The sequence below is a fragment of the Myiozetetes cayanensis genome, unplaced genomic scaffold (assembly GCF_022539395.1).
Source record: "Myiozetetes cayanensis isolate MyiCay16 unplaced genomic scaffold, myiCay2020 scf7, whole genome shotgun sequence".
In the NCBI taxonomy this organism is placed as follows: domain Eukaryota; kingdom Metazoa; phylum Chordata; class Aves; order Passeriformes; family Tyrannidae; genus Myiozetetes; species Myiozetetes cayanensis.
Genome location: NW_026087964.1, coordinates 19,558,325 through 19,577,491, shown reverse-complemented (window position 1 = coordinate 19,577,491; position 19,167 = coordinate 19,558,325). Strand labels below are relative to the sequence as shown.

General features: G+C 38.3%; 1 protein-coding gene across 7 annotated transcripts in view; it reads right to left on the bottom strand.

The window, feature by feature from the left end:
• Positions 1 to 19,167, bottom strand: part of TBC1D1 (TBC1 domain family member 1) — a 99,135-nt gene that overhangs the window by 45,979 nt on the left and 33,989 nt on the right. For all 7 annotated transcript variants that reach the window (XM_050338237.1, XM_050338236.1, XM_050338239.1 and 4 more), the window contains 3 exons: positions 5,949 to 6,482; positions 3,133 to 3,222; positions 482 to 586 (listed from right to left, as the gene is read on the bottom strand). In XM_050338237.1, coding sequence (XP_050194194.1) covers positions 482 to 586; positions 3,133 to 3,222; positions 5,949 to 6,482 — 729 coding nt within the window. The remainder of the gene's footprint in view (positions 1 to 481; positions 587 to 3,132; positions 3,223 to 5,948; positions 6,483 to 19,167) is intronic.

The window sequence follows — 19,167 nt, the reverse complement described above, 5'->3', positions numbered from 1 at the left end:
GTTTCTGGCTACAAACTCTTACAAGTGAGACAAAACTTATCAGGAAGTCCTATCTCTTCCAGCCCATCCAACTTTATTACTGCAGTCTAATAGAAGATACTGCCTCTATCTCAAAATCTTTTCTTGCCCATGACAAAATAGCTTACTGCAGTTGTAATGCAGTGGCCTGGCTTAGAGCACAGTTGTGCAGTTCTGATTTTCAGAACAGGTGCACTGTGAAAAAACATCCTTCAAAAAAATGGTAAATGGTCTAACTTTGCTTGCGTAATAAATGGAAGAATTATACCATTTGAAAAGAGATTTTAACTTCTGCCCTCAAAACAAATAAAAAGTTCTTTTACAGACTGCTATGTTGGATACATTATGGAAATAATTACATTTCTGAGTAGAATAGGATTTGAAGACACTCACAAAAATACAGAGCATGGAGCAACAAAAGACCTTCAGGGCCCAATATTCTATTTGCTCTTTTTTCACTTACCAGTGCTTCATCTGTACACTGAAACACATAGCAAACAAAGTGGAAGCCTCCATTTTCTGAAGACTCTCTGCAGATGAACCCAAAATGATCCACATGTCTAATTCCCTAGCAAAGAAACAACAGCAATGAAGCAGTCGCACTTACTTGCAATGTTTTGTACCTGTATTTCTTTCAGTAAGAAAAGAACGAGAGGCCCAATAGCATTACATATAGGTCAATTATCTCTATTACAACTACTTTAAAGTCATCTGGCCATTAAAATTCCCCTGTTATAGAACCTATCACTTCATGAATCTTTTCAATTTCAATTAAGTTAGACATTGTTTGATTTGAGTTTGGCTTTTTTTTTCTTTTTTTGATTTATTTTTTTTTAATGAATGAAGTATAATAGACTCAAAGATGAGTAAAATCTACTCAAAATGTATTTTACTCAATATTGGAAACAGCCAGGCAAAAAAGATTGCTTTGTTTTTCTTCTGTTTTGCTTAATCGGTCAACAATTGGTCTTTACATTTTTAAGAGCAAATCAAAGAAATAGTGAAAAAAGGATAAACACATTTATTATTTTTTATCTAAAGAAAAGCTTGGCTACATAAAATGTTTAAATATATTGCTTAAAGATCACTCATAGAAGCATTTATTTCTCTTAAAATGCATGCAAAATCAAGCTTGCAACAGTAGATAAACGGCACATCCTGGTAAAATCAGAAAGTTGTTTTAACTCCTGGGATTCTTTTCTTTCTATTATGAAAAGAGTTTCAGGTGAGTAGAACTGGCTGATGATCTCACTACATGTCTCCTCAGCTCATCATTCTTAGCTAAAAAAGAACAAATGACAAGGCAGCTTATGACGATGAGTGCACACGTGCACAGCACTAGAGCCTATTTACAGAAAGTCAGTTACACTCAGCACTATTTTAATAGCTTCTAGTTGTCACGGTACAATATTAAAGTATGGTAAAGAGAGGCAATAAAGTATTATATCAAAAATCATTATGATGAATTTCAGTAAATCAGGAATTTCAGTGAATTAAGTAATCTGAAGATGCCAAGTAGGACTTCTTTTTTTTTTTCTTCTTTTCCTTATTAATACAGCAAGAATCACTGAATATTCTCTTTGCATTGTTATCGTGAAGAAAACATTTTAAAAAGCATTAAAAAGTGTAAAAAGTAAATATTTCTGTAAAACAGAATGGCCATGTGTTCCAAAAAAAGAAAACATTGTAGCATCAGATACCCTTACACAATCTGGACAATATTGTCTTATCATTCAAAATGGTAACATCAAATGTTCAGATCATGCCAGCTGAACAAAGGACAGAATGCATCAAGTTCTCACCCTAACCTTCCTGCCCAGGTTTCTTCTTCTGAAAGCCCATTTTCTTCTCCTGAAAACCCAACTGCTGTGGTATAAGAAGCCCAGAGATCATGGCCCTGTCTGCAACACTGCTGGCAAATGGTCTGTGCTGTTTCAGATACTGCCCCAGGACCACATACTTCTTTCTGCCATTGTAATATCTCAGTGATGGATTGGGCATTCTGGAAATTAAGTACTGATTCTTATCTTCCTTGTATTTTAACTCCAGTGCCTTCAAGAAAAGACTATTAAAGTTCTTGTATGATCAAGATAAGATTGTTCCCTCAAGTGTTCTGGAATGCGCATAGTTGGGGAAGAAACGTTCTGTACCCCAATATCAATATTTGCCCAACTGACGTATCATTTGACCAGGAGCACTTTCTTCAGACAACAGGGGAGAATTCAATCAGAATCTCACTCCTGCTACTCTGAGTAGCACAATCATCTGCAGCCCTTCAGGGCAAGCCACCAAGTCTACCTAACTAGCTCCTGCCTAAGGAGATGGCTCAAAGAAAGATGGTGATGAAGATTTTTCTGTGATCAAGGACTTATCTTAAAAGCTCTTGATCTGACAGCATGCAAACAGCTTATGTTTACTCTGAAATTTTCAGAATAGGTACCTGAATCTTAAGTGTTGAAATCTATCACCATCAAATTAAAAAACAAAGTAATTTATGGAAAAAAGACTAAGAAAAATCCAAAAAAGTCAGAGGCAAAAGGATGGGGAAGCAAACTCCGTGGCACAAGGAACAGAGATTGATAGTGAATGAAGAGGTTTGAAACCTGCTCACTCTCAGTGCATCACACATACTACCTCTGCATGGCAGAGGATTGCCCTCTTTTATATACATGCAACTTACACTCTTGAAAAAGACGTCTTTTTGAAGTATTTTTCAGATAACTCTTACATATAGCTTTTCTGCTTTCATTCTCGCTTCTTGAAAAACATGGCTCAGAGAACCGCAGATTTGCACAACTGTGAATCACTCCCACTGCAATCTCAAATCAGATGTGACCTGTGTGTTCCTTCTACTTCATATTATTCATCCACTTTACCAAGAAGTGAGTCTTTATCTCAGAAATCACAGTGTGCAAAGCATGAAAGAAGAATGGTAGTTTTAAAATATTACTGATTAACTGGAAACTTTTCAATAGCTATTACTGAAACTGCTGTTGAGAGAATCCATTTGGAATGCTAGGAGAGAGGAGTACATGAGCATTCACAAGTAGAGAATATTTAAACAAAAACAAAAAGAAAAAAAAGAAGGAGAGAAAGAATACACTGCAACCTTACCTGAGAACAAAAGGATATTTCTTTAAAGCTTTTTTCAATTGCGACTTTTTTTGTGTCAGGACTGATAAGGTAAACTTCAGACTGGCCAATCTAAAAAGAGCAAAATGAATAGCAAGATGATAACAAGTAACATTACAATTCCTTTTGTCTCACTATAAAAATCTTTCCTGAACAAAAATCTCAATTTTTTTCCTACCTGTATATTTAGACCTATTAGTGTGTTATTACCAGAGACAATACTGAATCAACATTGATTTGGCACTGAGAGCTCTGCACACTACTGCTCTGAGGTTTAGTTTCACAGTTAAGACAAGAGACTGACAATGGTGTTTAAACAGATGAGAACAATGTAATACCACAAGTAACCTACTTTGCACTGAGAGAAATACACTCACACTCCCTTTTTCTTATTTTCTGCAGTCTTGACATGTACCACTTTCACAAAAGCTACTTCATGAAATTATCCTAAAGTTTAAATCCAAGTGGGTGCCTCTCCCTATATTCAAGCTAATTATTTTTAGGGTTTTATTTATTTACTTATTTAAGACACATAACATTTAATTTAAAGCCTTAAACTCAAAATATATATATGACTTTACTGAAGTATATTTTCAAAGCTAATTTGATCTGTAGGTCATTTGTACAGCAAATGACCCAAAAAGCTGATGCTAACTTTTGATGGGCGAAGAGCATTTTAAGAGTGAAACTACTGTTTTCAATTTTTCAACTTCTGGCAAAATCTTTGTACGACTGTAACAGAAAAAAATCAAATCCTCCTATTTTCTAGCACAACACAGAGCCCGTTAAAGACAAGTCTAATATCAGATTTTAGGGAAGAGTATTTTTCACACCTCATCCACCAACCAACCCTTGCTGCAATCCTGGGGAAAATCCAAGAACTTTAACTAAGAACATACCAACAATTCTTATTCTTCTGGATATAAAGTTACTAGTAAGTGTTTCTTATGTTAATTAATAATGGCCAATCTTCGTGAGCGAAGATCCGGGGAAGGTCTTTACACCTTCCAGCCTGCGCATTGGATTTTTTAGGTGAGACACAGTGTGCGCGGAACTGAGCCCACCCTTTAATCCTAAGGTTCATCTGCCGGGGCCAAGCGAGCTTGGACGGTGGCAGCGAGGTCCTCAGGACGTAGGTGGGTTGCCTTTAAGGGCTAACGAGCTCCATCTGCCCGGGAGTGGCCCTGACCGGGAATCGAACCCGGGTCTCGGCGGTGATAGCGCCGCGCCTTTACCACTAGACCACCAGGGGCTCCTGTTTCTTATGTAGCCACACAAAAAGGGATGAGCAAAGCTGAAAACCTGTGCATGCTGCCCCTACTCAGAACCTGCTGAACACAGGGGACAGCTAAACAACAAACTCAGCCCTGTCACGAGCTCCTCTCTTGTGGATGCTGAAGGCACAAAGTACAGTTACTTCACTTCCTGATATTGAGCTGAATTTAGAGTGGCTGAATAGCAAAAGAATACAGCTGTGCATACTAAACAATATTTTCTCAGGCAAAAAGCAACCCAAGACACAAAGTCAGATCAGCAGAGCCCCACAAGTGGTAAATGTGCCTGTCAGCACATTTCATGTTCAGGATGAAGGTGCACGTGTCTTTCAGAACTGTGGCATTTATTTAATATAAACTGAAAATGCACTCACTGGAGTAAGAGGATCTGGATCTAGGCAGTTCATCTATAATCTCTCTAAAATATGTGCCATAAACTAATAATGGACTCATGATTTGTTTTAAAATTAGGCATTATTACAAATGGTATCTATATTTTCTGTGTGAAATACATGTCAGGGGAAGAAGGCAAACATGGATTTCTTTTTATTGGGGAAGAAAATTTCTCTCCATCTTCTTCCACTTCTCTGTCTGATGCCAGCCTGCCACAGCCAAACAGAAGCTTCAAATCAGGTATAACTAACTACAACACTTTCTTTGTGTTATTTTTAAGAGACATAAAAGCCCCCTGCAAAAAACTTGTTTTAGTTGCACACACTCACTCTGTTACTGTCCTTAAAAATGCCCAGCCTCAACAGTAGCTGACAGATCCAAGATGACCTCAGAATAGTCAGCCATTGCAGTATTAGCTCCAGGTTTGCATTGTGCTTATAAGACACAAGATACATATGCATATATATATATATAAAATACAGCTTATCTATCATGAGGATTAGGAGACAAGCAAGTAACACATTCCTTACTTGCTTCTCAGATCTTGGAAAATACTTTTGCTGCTCACCTACCTAGGCAAGGGCACTGCTAGCCACACCAAAGCAGGGCAGGAGTGGAGGCACGTGTGCAGTAGCATAGCAAGTTTTTACACTATTTATCATTACACAGACATTGGCAGCAGGAGCACTTTCATGAATTACACTGCTTATATGGGACATAAGGTTTACGAGCTCTCAGTCATGGTTTGGTCCTTCTGCTCTAGTTACATATAACTCATTCATCTGGAAATTTATTTCTGCTGTTACTACTTGTTGTAACTATGTACCATTCTGCAATTGTAAAACTACCTACTAACTTGCCATAGCTTTCTAAAAGCTAACTTTAGAAGCCAAATGTTTCAGGTAGTGCAGTTTTAAACTATTTAATATAAACTTATTTTGAACATGTAAACCAATTTGCACTAACAGGTAATGCTCTCCAGAGACATAGGCAAGTTTAAGTTAAGCTTTGGTAATTGTAATTAAATTATCAAAGAAGTAACTGCCATCTGTCCGAACATCTGCTTTGGTGCTTGCCACTCCAAACTCCAAACTGTGAAAATGCCACCAGGAGCCTCAAATCTTGCTTTACCGTAAACAACATCGTCCGGTTTTCTGCGATGTCAGTTGGCTGCACAACACTGTGTCCATAGATAAGCTGACTTTTTAGGTTCAGTGAAATTGCATCTTCTTCAAAAGACCTGACAAAGCTGTTACTTCTATGGCTTCCCTCTTGGAAATCCTTCTTAAAAGCAAAGGAACGAAGCCCAGGCTGAGAAAAAGATTTCCTAATTGGTCTCTTCTCCTCCTCTTCACTGACCAAGGGCTGGAAGACAGACCGAAATTTGCTACTGAAAGAGAAGCCTCCGAAGTTATTGGCAGTTTCATGTTGTTGGGATGATGAGTTGAAATCTGAATTTTTTGTAGAGCTTGCACGATTAAATTTCTCTATGCATTCATCTATGAGTGCTGGAGGTGCATTTTTATGTGCTACTGTCACCCGTCCACAGAACAGCACTTCAAACTTTTTGGCAAAAGGGTCTTCAATATCTGAGAGATTATTCTGAAACTCTTCTTGGCGAGCAATTTTCCCAGCTTGTCGAATAGAGCTTATAATCTCAGGCACCTACAGGAGGAGAAAAAATACACAACATTAGCATCTGGTGCTCTATGACAAAAAAGTTGCAAAATTAAGAGGTGTTCCCTGTTGTGATTTTTCTTTTGTAATTTGTAATTTTGTAATTTGTGATTTGATTTTGTTTTCAAAAAGAAAAGATCAGTTGAAGTGATCTTGTATTTGTTCGACAGACACATTATAGCAGTTAAACAGTGACAAGAGGAACTGCTCATTTGTCTCCCTGCCGGGAGTTCACCATCATCAACACTTTGTCAAAAGAGCTTCATCCTCTGTGTTTCCAGTAAAACTTTTGCCCCTGAAGCAACCAGTGTAACATGACAAATTCCAACTTCAAAAATGAAACATAAGAATGCTTTAGAAAGCATACCAGAAACCATGGACTAATTAATTGGTAAAGACAGTTAATGTCAGTTATATTTGTGTTACTCAAACACTTGTCATCCAGATTAATGAGTCTCCTGTAAATTTGCTTTCCCTTTCATAACAGCATATTGCATTATTATGGCAGTTTGGTGTTTGTTTGTTTTTTTAAACTGCAGATGCCTGTATTTTTTTAAAGAAACCTATTCCTTATTTCAGATGCTATTTTTTATCCTACTATCCTAGATGACACTTCAAAATAATATTACTTCCACATACAGTATGACCTACAGGGCATATGTAGGAGAGGCAGTCTGCTACAGACCAACAGATGTTGTAATTAGAACCCAAACTGCCATCTGACACATTTTTAGTGACACTAAATGGTCACAGTTGCTGATATGGTTAAAGGCAGTAATATGCATATGCTATCTGCTAAGCTGCTGCGGGGCTCATGCTTGCTTACATCACACTGCTTTGACTGACCTAGTAGATTAAGGTTCTTTTGCAGCCTCTGCAACAGAAGTGTGGGGCCACCATCTATGATTACAACTGATAATTCTGCCAGCTTTTTTATTTACCAAAATCACTTTGAGAAAAATCCGTGTGAAGTGTGCTAATTTCCTGACAAAACAAATCTCATCTGTCAAGCATCAACTGAAACTTGCTTTACTTACACGTATTTGGTTGCAGATAGTACAGAAAGAAGTCTGGGAGCAGCAGACTAAAATAGCAGCCCAGAAGAATCATCTCCCCTATGAGAAAAGGCATCTCTAAACCTAAAGAATATTTCAGAGACATGACCTCTGTTTTTTTCAGATATTTTTATGGTTATCTATTGCTTAATCATAATGTACATAAACCAACTCAGGAAACAGAAAAGGACTTAGAGAAAAAGAATTTGAACAGTGAAAACCAAATGGTTATATTCTCAATGTTCGCTCATAAAGACCTCAATAAGATTCTTTTTATGGACAAGGAAACACAGATAGAAATGGAAGGATAGGTAGATAGATAGACAGACATGCACACATACAGTTAGTGGGTTTAAAACAACATGGAAATAAGGAACAGATTACTAAATAAATAAGAGGACTCAGGAAGCATTACTTCACCCTTGAACGCAAGGCATGAGTCATCAGCGAATCATTCAGCAAAGACAATGGGGAAGAAGGGTAAGAAAACTAGGGTTAGCAATTCATAAGTCCATTCTCTGATATGTCACAAACCAGTCAGAAAGCCTTGAGCTTTGTGCTTAATTTCTTAATCATATACAAGAAGAACATAAGGGTATAACAAATCTTTAGTACCTCAAACAATATGAATTTGCTCTACAATGAGCTCAAGGCTTACCTCAGTTTTATTTTCCTAATACTCCTTCAAAGAATCAATTTTTACTGTTTTTTAGGATGACAGTAAAACAAACAATTTTATTATACCCATATTTCAAGCTGCAACTGCTTTAGCACTTTCAATAAACACATTTTACTCTTGTGGGAGTGTCTGGACTCACCAGCCATAGGCAATTTTACTTTTGAGTTACCCAGGATACCCACAGAAATATGCAACCCTACCTCTGGTTTGCTGAGGCTGCAGAAGTGACAGAAAAGGACTGAGGTATTTTTTGGACCATGCTTACTTTGTTGAGGTCAGGAACATCAGCTCTCACTCAGACAAAGAGTGCCACTATCTCAACTAGGGTTAAGCTCGCCCCACATCACGCCTGCTGATGACTACAAGCAGTTTCCAGCAATGCAGGCAATGCAAGTGTTACAGCTGAGCTAAAGCCCTGACAAGGCATTAATAAACTTTATGTCTAAGGAGACTCAGCACGCCTGTTGATGGAAAATCAAGGGGAGTACTTATTTATTTATTTTCACACATGCTAAGGCTTGAATCATGTCATTGATAAGTAACAGCTGGCTTCCGTGCTAGATTTACTGAAAAACACTGACTCTTCTGTTCCCACTTACAAATCTAAAAGAATTTCACAGTCTGCTAATATGATTTTATATACTTCTGATTAGGCAACTGATGCAGCAGCATCAGAAGCAGCAAATCACTACCTCACTTTTCTGTGACCCTTACTTAAGTTAAACATTTATTTATTTTCGTTGGTAAGGACAAGATCCCCGATGAATGAGAAGAAAACCAAGATATATATTTCCCTGGAACTGTTCTTGTTCTGATCAAGATTTGTGCTCTTTTTATCTACCTGTGCCATTCCAAGCCTTTTGTGCAAGTATTGAGAAATGAACAATCCACTTGCCCCTGTGTACCCTCTGACACTGACTCCCTCAGCAAAGAGACCTGGGTGCTGAGTATATAAACACAAAGTAAACACTAGTTAAAAATAAATATGATTATTTCCAATTATTAAAATAAAGATGTAGGCTCTATCTTGGTAAATGTTTATTAACCACAGATGGAATGTTTCCAGATTAAGCTGCATGCCACTGGGTGATTAGTAACCACATCTCTTGCAAACCTCCAGGAATTAATTAAGATGTAAACAGAATAAGGTTTTATGGCTCTCCAATTTGTACCAAAAAGCAGCAGGGATGAAGCTGCTCCTGAATTAAGTTAATCTTGCTTGGAGTCTTTTAAAGGTTGTGGGTTCTTTCTGAACATAAGAAAAAGATCATTTTTTATCATAAGGGTGGCCACAAGCTTGCACAGGTTGCTCAGAGAGGTTGCAGAGTTTTAATCCTTGCAGACTCTGGCTGGATGTAGTCCTGAGCAGGGGGCTGAAATAGATGAGCTCCCAAGGTCACCTTTAGATACCAACCACTCCTATACACACCTACAGGTAATTGTGCCCACTAATCTAGACTTGCTAAGACAGTGGGGGAAGACTGTTGCACACATATGATTTCTTCCTGATGTAAAACCTCTTTTTTCCTTCACAGTTCTATTCTTAAGTGTTTTCTGACTTGTTTCTCAATATAAATATGTAATTAGTGGATAAAGATTATTTCTGTAATCAGAAAAACCACTGCTGCTGACCTAAAATTATTTCCCTAAACCCACAAAACTAAGTATAGAACAACAGTGTAAGATACGATGAAACTTTACCAAACACAGAAAGTTACCTTCTTATCACTCACTCCAGGCCAAACAAGTTTGCTTAACAGAAGACATAGCTGAACTGTAACTAGGCAAAGTTTTTTCCACTTAAGAGTGTCTGAATTAAATACAGTAAAAGATTGTGTATCTGTAACCATTAAAACTAACACTGGACTGTTGCGATTTTTTTAATTTATTTTAAAGTATACCCATGGTATTTCTGCTATAATAAGAATGTTTATTTTTCTGAGACAAAGCAGGGAACTGAAATGCTGAGTACTCCGGTGACTTCACTCTTGGGCATTCAAGCAAAATACAAATGAACACCTAGAACTTTCTAGTGCACGTTATTCAGTTATGAGAGGCACATGGCTACAGCTTCTATGCCATGCACCAAATCGTGACAGATGGCAATTATTTTTTAAGCATGCAGAGGTTTGCTGCATCTGCAGAACAAGGGGCAGAAACTGCAGTTGCATGCAACAAGTCACCCTGTTAGTTTACATACAAGCATGTCAACACCTTTAGCCTGTCAGATTTGAGAAAGAGTTAGAAACTATTTTAAAGAAAAAAACCCAGTAACAGTTGAATGCAACAGCTGCCCTTTGGTAAATAAGACTACGCTCAAAAAAGATTTCCCATTTCTTTTATACACGGTAGGTCAGAAAGCAAAGCGTGCCACAGGAAAAGAACTGTTAACACATCAGCTGGCAGGACTAGGTGAAAAAAAGAAAAAAGTTGGATAATTTATTATTTTAGACGTTATGCAGTGTTTATACCTACAGTATAAATCTGCCAGTTTGTACCTATCAGTCTCTTCATAAGGCTTCAGGTCAGTGAAGGGCTCAAGCACAGGCTTAACTATTTCAAGGGCGTAGGTGGTTTTGTTTAATATAAGACAGACCTGTGCTGTCAGGAACTGGTCTTACACAACAGACTCCATAAATTGCTGGAGACTGAAAAACATTAGGGTCAGATCTTAGGCTGAACCTCAGAAGGTCTCACACCATGGTGGCTATAGCAAAGCCTTAAAATTTTTTCACAAAGCTCTTGCAACAAGTAATGTTTTGATTGAATTTTGCCAGCTTATTCAATTGTGAGAGGACATCTGAATGATTTTTAAGTGTTTTTACTTGCCTTTTTTCTAACCACAGCAGGTTCAATAAAGTATGTCAAGAAGTCTAACATACTTTTTGCTGTTAATACCTTTCCTTCTCTATTTTACTAAAGAGCACTGCTACAGAAAAAATAGAGTACACAGCTACATAATCTTGGGAGAAGCTATCTAATTGTATCAGGACAGATAGAAATATTTTTGTTACCCATAAGGTATTTACAATCACGAGATACTTTGTAAAAGCAGTAGAACAGCAGAAAGGAAAATATTTTTTTAAACATATACAACATATGTAAAAGATGATACAGCAAAGTATTTATTTGCACTTTTAAAAAACCTGCATAAAATCTTTGACTTCAGTAGCTTGATATGTAATAGAAAGCAGTTGGTCTGTTTTTAGCACACTTCTAACAAAACAGCTGTGCAGTAATCAGCACAGATCAGCACTTCCTGTCCTTATCAATCCTTAAACACACACCAGTGGTCAACTGATTTCTTGGACACTTATCTCCACTCAATAAATCTAAAGTTTAGAATTTTTAAATCTAAGGCATTTTAATTAATATATTTTACTGGGATTATTCTTCCTTTAAATTGAGATACTGCACAATTTCTCCTTTCAGAATCACAGAATAATTTAATTTAGAAGTGTCCTCTGATGGTGCAGTCTCCTACATAAAGCAAGGCAAACTTTCAAGTTAGATCCACCTTCAAACTTAGATGAGGCACTGGAGGTCACATCCAGGAAAGTTTTAAGTAGGAATTCCAAGACAGAATTTCCTTATTCCCTGGCATTAGCAGAAATTCAAGGTAGAAAGGAGTTATGAACTTTTGCAGGTAATTTTTATTTCAGTGAAAGGACTTTTATATTCAGGCTTATCTCAAGTGTCTTCAGAGATTTTTTTTTCTTCCATTATCTTGCTTTGACACTGCTCTACAGCCTCCTACACCTTGAGCACTTTCCCCACTCATTAACTTCAATTCTCGCTTTAAAAATTTTCACCCCTTGACTCTTAATCAACAGTTCTATGCAATAAACCCCTAATGAACAGTTCCATGGAATACACCCTTAATCAACAGTTCTATGGAATACTTTAATTATTAGCTTTCTTCCTTTGCTATTTGTTGGCTTTTATTCCTCCCACAAAGCCACTTTCAAACACAGATTTAATTCAGAGAAAGAGGAAATGTATAGTTTTTCCAGTCCCTGGCTGCTGACCATCTTTATAAGCTCCTGTCAGTTTTTCTGTGCATAACAAATGCACTACGGGTAGAACCAAAATGACATTCTTAACAACAGCTCCCTAAGTACTCAAGATTGGCAGGTGCACAGAGAGACAGTTCACCTTTCATGACTTCCCTCCTCAACACATATAATCCGAATTTTTGCTGCAGTATCCTCACTGCTCATAAAACAACTGTGTACTTTGCCATTCTTGGCAGCTTCATCTTCCAGTTGGTCTAGCTCATTTCTCTCTATAGCACATAAAATGCATTGGGTGTCTCATTTAACTGATCTCACGAACGTCTTTTGAAAAGAAGAACAAAGTCAGAGTTCAAACCAGAGGGCTGGGAGGGGTAGCCACGGTAGCAGCCAGCAGGACCAACCACAGTGCAGGTGCTTTGCTTAGAAAGGACTGTGAAACCAGATCTACAAAAACAAGACAGAGGTGTTGTTTCAGCCCTGATAAGGGAGAGCTCCATGACTGAATTTCACCACAGGCCTATGAAAGGAAAAACAATCACACATGTATCTACCTGTGGGTGTGGTTTACTTAGTAAGGTGTGAATGGGCATTATACAGAGAAAGAGATAAGTGAGGCTAAGACTCGAATTTTGCAGGGATGCATGAAGAAGCTGGTAACAGTATGAATCTGAGTGCACTAAAATTCAAAGGATATTCTGTGTGGGGCAGAAGAGAGTCATCTGTTTAAATGTAGCTTTTTTTGACTTGGACTATGGTTGGTGGGTGCCACTAGAGTCCTCTGTGATGACTCTGACACAGTAAGCACCAAGAGTGGAGCTCCATGTAGCCAACACATACTCTTACAGCTTATATATTACTGTAAAAAGCTGTAAAGGGGACTAGACTTCCCACGCTGACTCCAGAAGACTGCTAAGTACTGTAGACTGATGTCATGAGTACTGTATGCCACTTTCATAGTATCACATTCCTTTTAATATTACAGTCAAATTTCAGCTCAAGAACCTTCCTCATGACTCCCCAGGTTGATGGAAAAGGGTACACCTTTTGCAAAGTCATGTGAATTGGAGTACACTCCATGCAATTTAAAGAGGTACAAAAAGGTTTTCTTCCCTTTGGAGAAAAAAACCCACCCCAAACCAATATTTGCAGGATCTGTTTATAGAGTACTGTAAACAAGCTCAGAAATAGAACATAATTGTACTCGGTGTTCCAGTGAAGTTGGACTGCTCTATTATGTGGTGGTGCTTCCTCCCCAAGAGAGATGCAACACGTTGCAGATACCCTTGGAGGGTTTCTCTCACATGCTCTCAAGACATACCTTACTTAAAGCCTGAAATACAACAAAACCTGGCTACTCTCCAAAAATAAACTGCCATGTCCCAGATTGCTGCTTACTTTTGGACCTCTTCCCACAAAAATGTACAATCCAAAACCAAACTGCAGTTGACAGGAAGTCTCCACAGGCTTTTAGTATACCTCCAAATGCAAGAGCACTTGACTTGGCTCTGAAGGGGTATTCCTACAAAATCTGCTTCTGAGAAGAATATTAGTATATTCTGCCCTATACCTGGTGGGCTTATTATATGGTGTTCACTAATTTGTATTTCTCCAGCCCCTTTCTGTCCTTACAGTAAAAACCATTTCTTTTCATCTTGTACTGGTTTATCAGCTCCTTTGTTCAGTACCACAAACTAGTAAGCAACAACTGTGGAGTAAGTCAAAAGATATTTCAAATAATGTATTAACACCTTTATAGTGTTATCTTCTCCATATTTTGTTTCAAAGCTTTCCTTTCACACAATTTCACAAAACAGCACTTCAAGACATAGATGTAGTTGGTGGTCATACCTACCTATAGGGCTCCTGGTTCACATTTTACAAGGTGACTACTCAACAAAGAGGCAATATCTATTGCAAACTAATAGCTAGAAATATATGTGCTCATTCATTATCAACAGAGATTAAATCCTTTTTTCTGGGAGGGGTGCAGAATGCATCCTTCAGAGGATTGAGACAGGCTTGGGACTGTGCTGGAGGCTATGGGGTGGGAAACAGAAGGAAGCCTACTCTTAGATAGTTACAAATGGAAAAAGTACAGCAATGGTGGTTGAAAGCTTTCAGGACAAGAGTTATTTTCAGGTTTTTTTTTTGGTTGGTTGTTTTTGGTTTTGGGTTTTTTTTGGTGGTGGTGGGGAAATTTGTTGTGGTTTCATTGTCTTTTATAACTGAAAGGCAAGTAACACCGTATTTTATTCTGCTGCTACTTATAACAATACAAACACATAAATTTTGAATCTGTTCTCTTTTCTGGGTTATGAAATTGCTATTTTAAGCCTACCCAGTCTCTTCCAAGAGTAAATTTTTCATTATTAGTTTTTGTTCTTCCACTTTTCTCCACAAATTAAGGCCGTGTTTCTTTAGAAAAGGATAAATCAGTCTGACAACTACCAAAGGTTGAATTGCAGCCAAGCTGGACAGTTCACATTGTCACACCACTTCCAGAATGACTGAATTCTGACCTTCACAATATTTCTGAAGTATTCTATATTTAAACACTTACCAACAAAACCCAAATGGGAGTGGTGATTATTCAACATTTCTAAAACGCAGATGAACAGGCCTACAGGGTCTCCATGAGAAGCTGGAGGGGCATACCAGAATGATGCTCTATGTGGAACACTAACAGAGTAGCGGAAGGAAAGCAGTAAGAAGGGAAGAAAAAATACTTCTAGGAAAGACTCCTTTTAATGTCAACTTCTTCCCCCCCACATTATGCCAGCAGTATGGACTGCCGTTATTCCAGCCACGCCTAATATATAAGGGATTGGGCCTTTTTGGTTGTTTTTATAAACATTTGTGGAAGCATTACTGAATCCCTAGAAATACCAGGGAAAAAATGCTGACTGAATTACAACAACCTACAATAAATATTTTTTGTATGATTCCACACTTCACAAACAAAATAGCATCAGCTGCATGAACTGTGTTCACATCTAAAAAACCACACTTCTCAAGTCTACAGAAGTCCTTTGATGACTGTATGTCAAGCAGAAATGTTGCTTCCACAGAATGATAAATTCTACAGGTAATATTCCAGTGGGACTTAGCCAAAATTTGAAATTCCAGCACATATTTTTGGTTCAGTAGCTTCTGGGTAAGTAGCACCAGTTTTAAAGACAGGCCTCTTGTACATAATGGTCTAAAACTCCAAAGCACTTCCACAAATCTCCTTTTCCATGACTTGCATTTGAGGAGATTGGAAGCTATAAAAAGTTCCAAAGACACAAAACATTTAGTGCTAACCATCCAAATTTCCATGACAACGGCTTCAGTGGGCTCACCTCATTGGTACTATAATGCAGCAGACCAATGGTCCAGTAAATGTAGAGAGGCAACTGTTAAGTTAGATACTGGGCTACAGTGCTCCTTGAAATAAACATACAACCCCCCCAAAATGTTTGACTGAAAAAACAAAGCAGCTGTTCAGTTTAGCTCAGCTTTGCCATTTTCAGTAGCTGGGAGTGTGCCTGTGTGAACTATGCACAAGGAGTCTCTTCTCCTCAAACCTGCAATGTCACAGAATATCTGTACCTGAAAATCCTGTTTGGTTGCTGCATATTCAAGGTTCTCCCTCGAAAAAAATTAATGTTTTTGATTATAGTGATGGTGATGTAAAGGTATAAACATTCACATGTCTAAAGCCAGCAACTTTCAAACTGGGAAGAATACTTCAGCCATGAATGATTTTTTTTTTTTTTAAATGCGACCATCAACACATGTGCTTACATGCACACTGCTCAACACTTTTACTCTCTCTTCACAGAGCTTCAGTTGGTGACAGACAGAAGTCTAGGTCACAGAAATTCCAGATGACCTCCTCAGGCCTGAACTTCTCACTAAGCAGTAGCCAAAAGGTTAACAGGCCAATAAAAAAAAATTCTCTGATTGGCCGCCATTCCTTGCTTCAGGGCCATTCCCTCTAAAGCTGTGTATATGCTGTTTGTCCAGCTTTTCCAACTGGATTCTCAAGTACAATATAGGTGTGACTACTTCATTATTTTATTTTGGACCAGAAATGTGTTTGAGAGTGGATTCTCCCAATCCACTTCACGTGCAACGGACTGCATTGTGGAGCTGTCTCAAAGCACCACAACTGTCATCCATTTAAATAGAACTAAACCTTCATTTTGTGATGCATGTCACTGCAAACAGGCATTTGGTTCATGGCAGCAAATCCTAATTTTAGTAGTTCAAAGTAAAAACTGTAAAAAAAAAAAAAAAAAAAAGGCCAGTTCAAAGTAAAAATTGCTTCCTGGAGTGAGGTACACAACCTGCTCTCAGCACCAGCAGTTTCCCTTGAACAACCTGTTGCTGTATGCCACTTAGTAATGTGGATTTCTACAGGGGATTTCATCTAGGCTAATAACTGCAGCTTCCAGACACCTGGCCAGCTGATCTGGGAATACTGGCCTGGCCTTTTGAGAACTTGGAGGCACAAGAGAAAAGAGGTGTTATACCCTGTTGTTATGGTCTAGTCCACTGAAACAGGGTAAAGGTACCCAAACCTCACTTTTGCTTCTCAGTAAGCAAACAGTGCTTTTCAGAAAGGTTTTACATTGAAACTCTCCTATTAAAATTTAATATTTATGCATTAATTCACATCAGCATTTGTTATTGTAACTTGGTTAAAAAGAATAATTGACAACAACTCAGATACAACTCAGTACAGTTAACACAGTAATAAAACCAATTCACATTAGCTAATGTCATTCCCTGCCTGAGCTTCTGCTCTGAATTCCAGCTGCTCTTCTCAGCTGTACTACCTTACCTCCCCACACAAATTAGTAAGTATCTCTTGACATAGTTTGTATATCTTTACTGATAAGTAAAATACTAACAAACTGGAGGCTGAGATTTTTTTAATCTCAGTCATTGCCATCCATAAGCATTTCAGCTTGAACAGCTGAGCTGTAAAGGCTTCTTAATGTAAAAAAAAATAAATAAATACAGCCAAGTTATAACTCAATTAACAGTGTTTCTCTTGAGGATTTACTTGTTAAATCATTAGTCAACCTTTATACACCATACACAACCTGAGTTCCTTCAACTTTGACAAGTCTTTTGAACCATTTTATTTTAAAGTATTTATAGCATTTATTAGATTGCACAGTAAAAAAGTTTCAACATCCCCTTAAAGCAGAGGTTTCTCAGAAATGCTGCAGCTTCTATATTCAGGACAACGGAAATTACAAATTTTTTTGCACTTCTGTAAGCCGATCTCTGAAGAAAGAGGTGCTTTGCTTGACTTTTCCCTAAAGATATTTCTACTTAGGGAACCCACAGCCAAACTGCTGCCTTTGTGTACTGAGAAACACCTCTAGTGCACGTAAAAGACTGGTTTATTACAGTAGCCATTCAAAAAAGCAGGCTATGATGTGAAACAGTATTTTAGATCATCAAATGTAAAGCAAACAAAGTTAAACTCTGGTGCTGCAGACATATGTATATAATGGCAAAAAATCCAAACAAACCCTTAGTTGTACCGTCCATCTCTGATAGGACCTGGAGTTTTCCCTGAACCTGCAGGATTTACTAATGTTTTTCCTACTGGTTGGGCCAAAACACGTTAACCACATGAAGACAGCAAGCACCAATTTCCAGACAACTTTTCAGCAAAGGAAAGCAAATAGTTTTTTGACTAGAGGCTAAAAGTTCTGTTTTGAATTGCAGAGGGCAGAACCTGTACAAAAGAACAAGCTCAGCTACTTTATTGGGCTTGGCTTGTTAACTCTGAAGGTCGACATGAACCTGAAAGAAGATACTCATGAGAAATTAATTCAGAAAGGCATAAATGATTCAAGAGTATAACCTTGGTAAATTGCAATCTATATGGCCCGGAATTTCACCGTGGAAAGCTCTACTCCTCAGAGTGGAGCTTTAAAGCATCTCTAATGTACCTTACAAATACAGAGGACACTGCCCTACTACACCTGCCCAGTCACAAAGAAGCCGTGTGAGCTAGACCTCTCCCACCAAACTGGGAACATGTAAGCAGAGCAGGTGCATTTCAGGCCTGGCACACAGAAAAAGAAATGGAAGGATGAAGAATAAAAGCAAACAGCTCCAAAGGGAACTTAACTGCTGAGTAACAGAGGGGTTTCACCACAGGACTGACTTCATTTCAGATGCTGAGTGCATATTCCTCAGTCATCGCCAGGCCCCTGCAGGGGAAGGCGGTGAGTGACTGGCATACAGAAAACAGTGCATTTAAAATGCTCAGCATTTTGTGATAATCTGCATTTATCTGAAAGCTGTCAATTGGTAACAACATTTTACCCCAACATAAACTGACCTGGAGAATCACACTGAGCAGCAGCGCAGTGTTTTCTGACAGGGGCATTGTGCAAACTTGGGCACCAAAACCCAGCTCTGGCAGAAATCTGCACTTTGTCTTGGCTGCTCTGCTGGCATCCAGCCTGGGAGACAAGCGAGGGTCTGTCCCTCCAGCCCTACCCACAGCGCCAATGGCTTCAGGGAGATTCTTCCGCAGATGAAACTGCAGCATTTGAGCCTTCCCTCCCCAGTGGTCCCCCAATTCTTCGCTGGCATTAGTTCTCTATTAACTCCTTGATTCTTGATACAGTATCCAAGTATCCAAATCTCTTTACAAAAGGGTTAGTGGGGTAAATGTACGAACACAAACTATGGTCGTACCTCATAGGATACCACCATTTATTCACCTACCCAAATAATTCATCATCTTAGAAGTAAGATGGGCTTAAACGTAAAAGAGGTTTAACAAAGATCTAAGGTTTTTGGCTTTAGACAGCGTTAAAATGCCTGGTTATGAGGGTTCCTTAAGAGACCAAACCTTGATTTATTTGGCTAAAATGTAAGTTATTCACTGAGGGACTAAATATGTT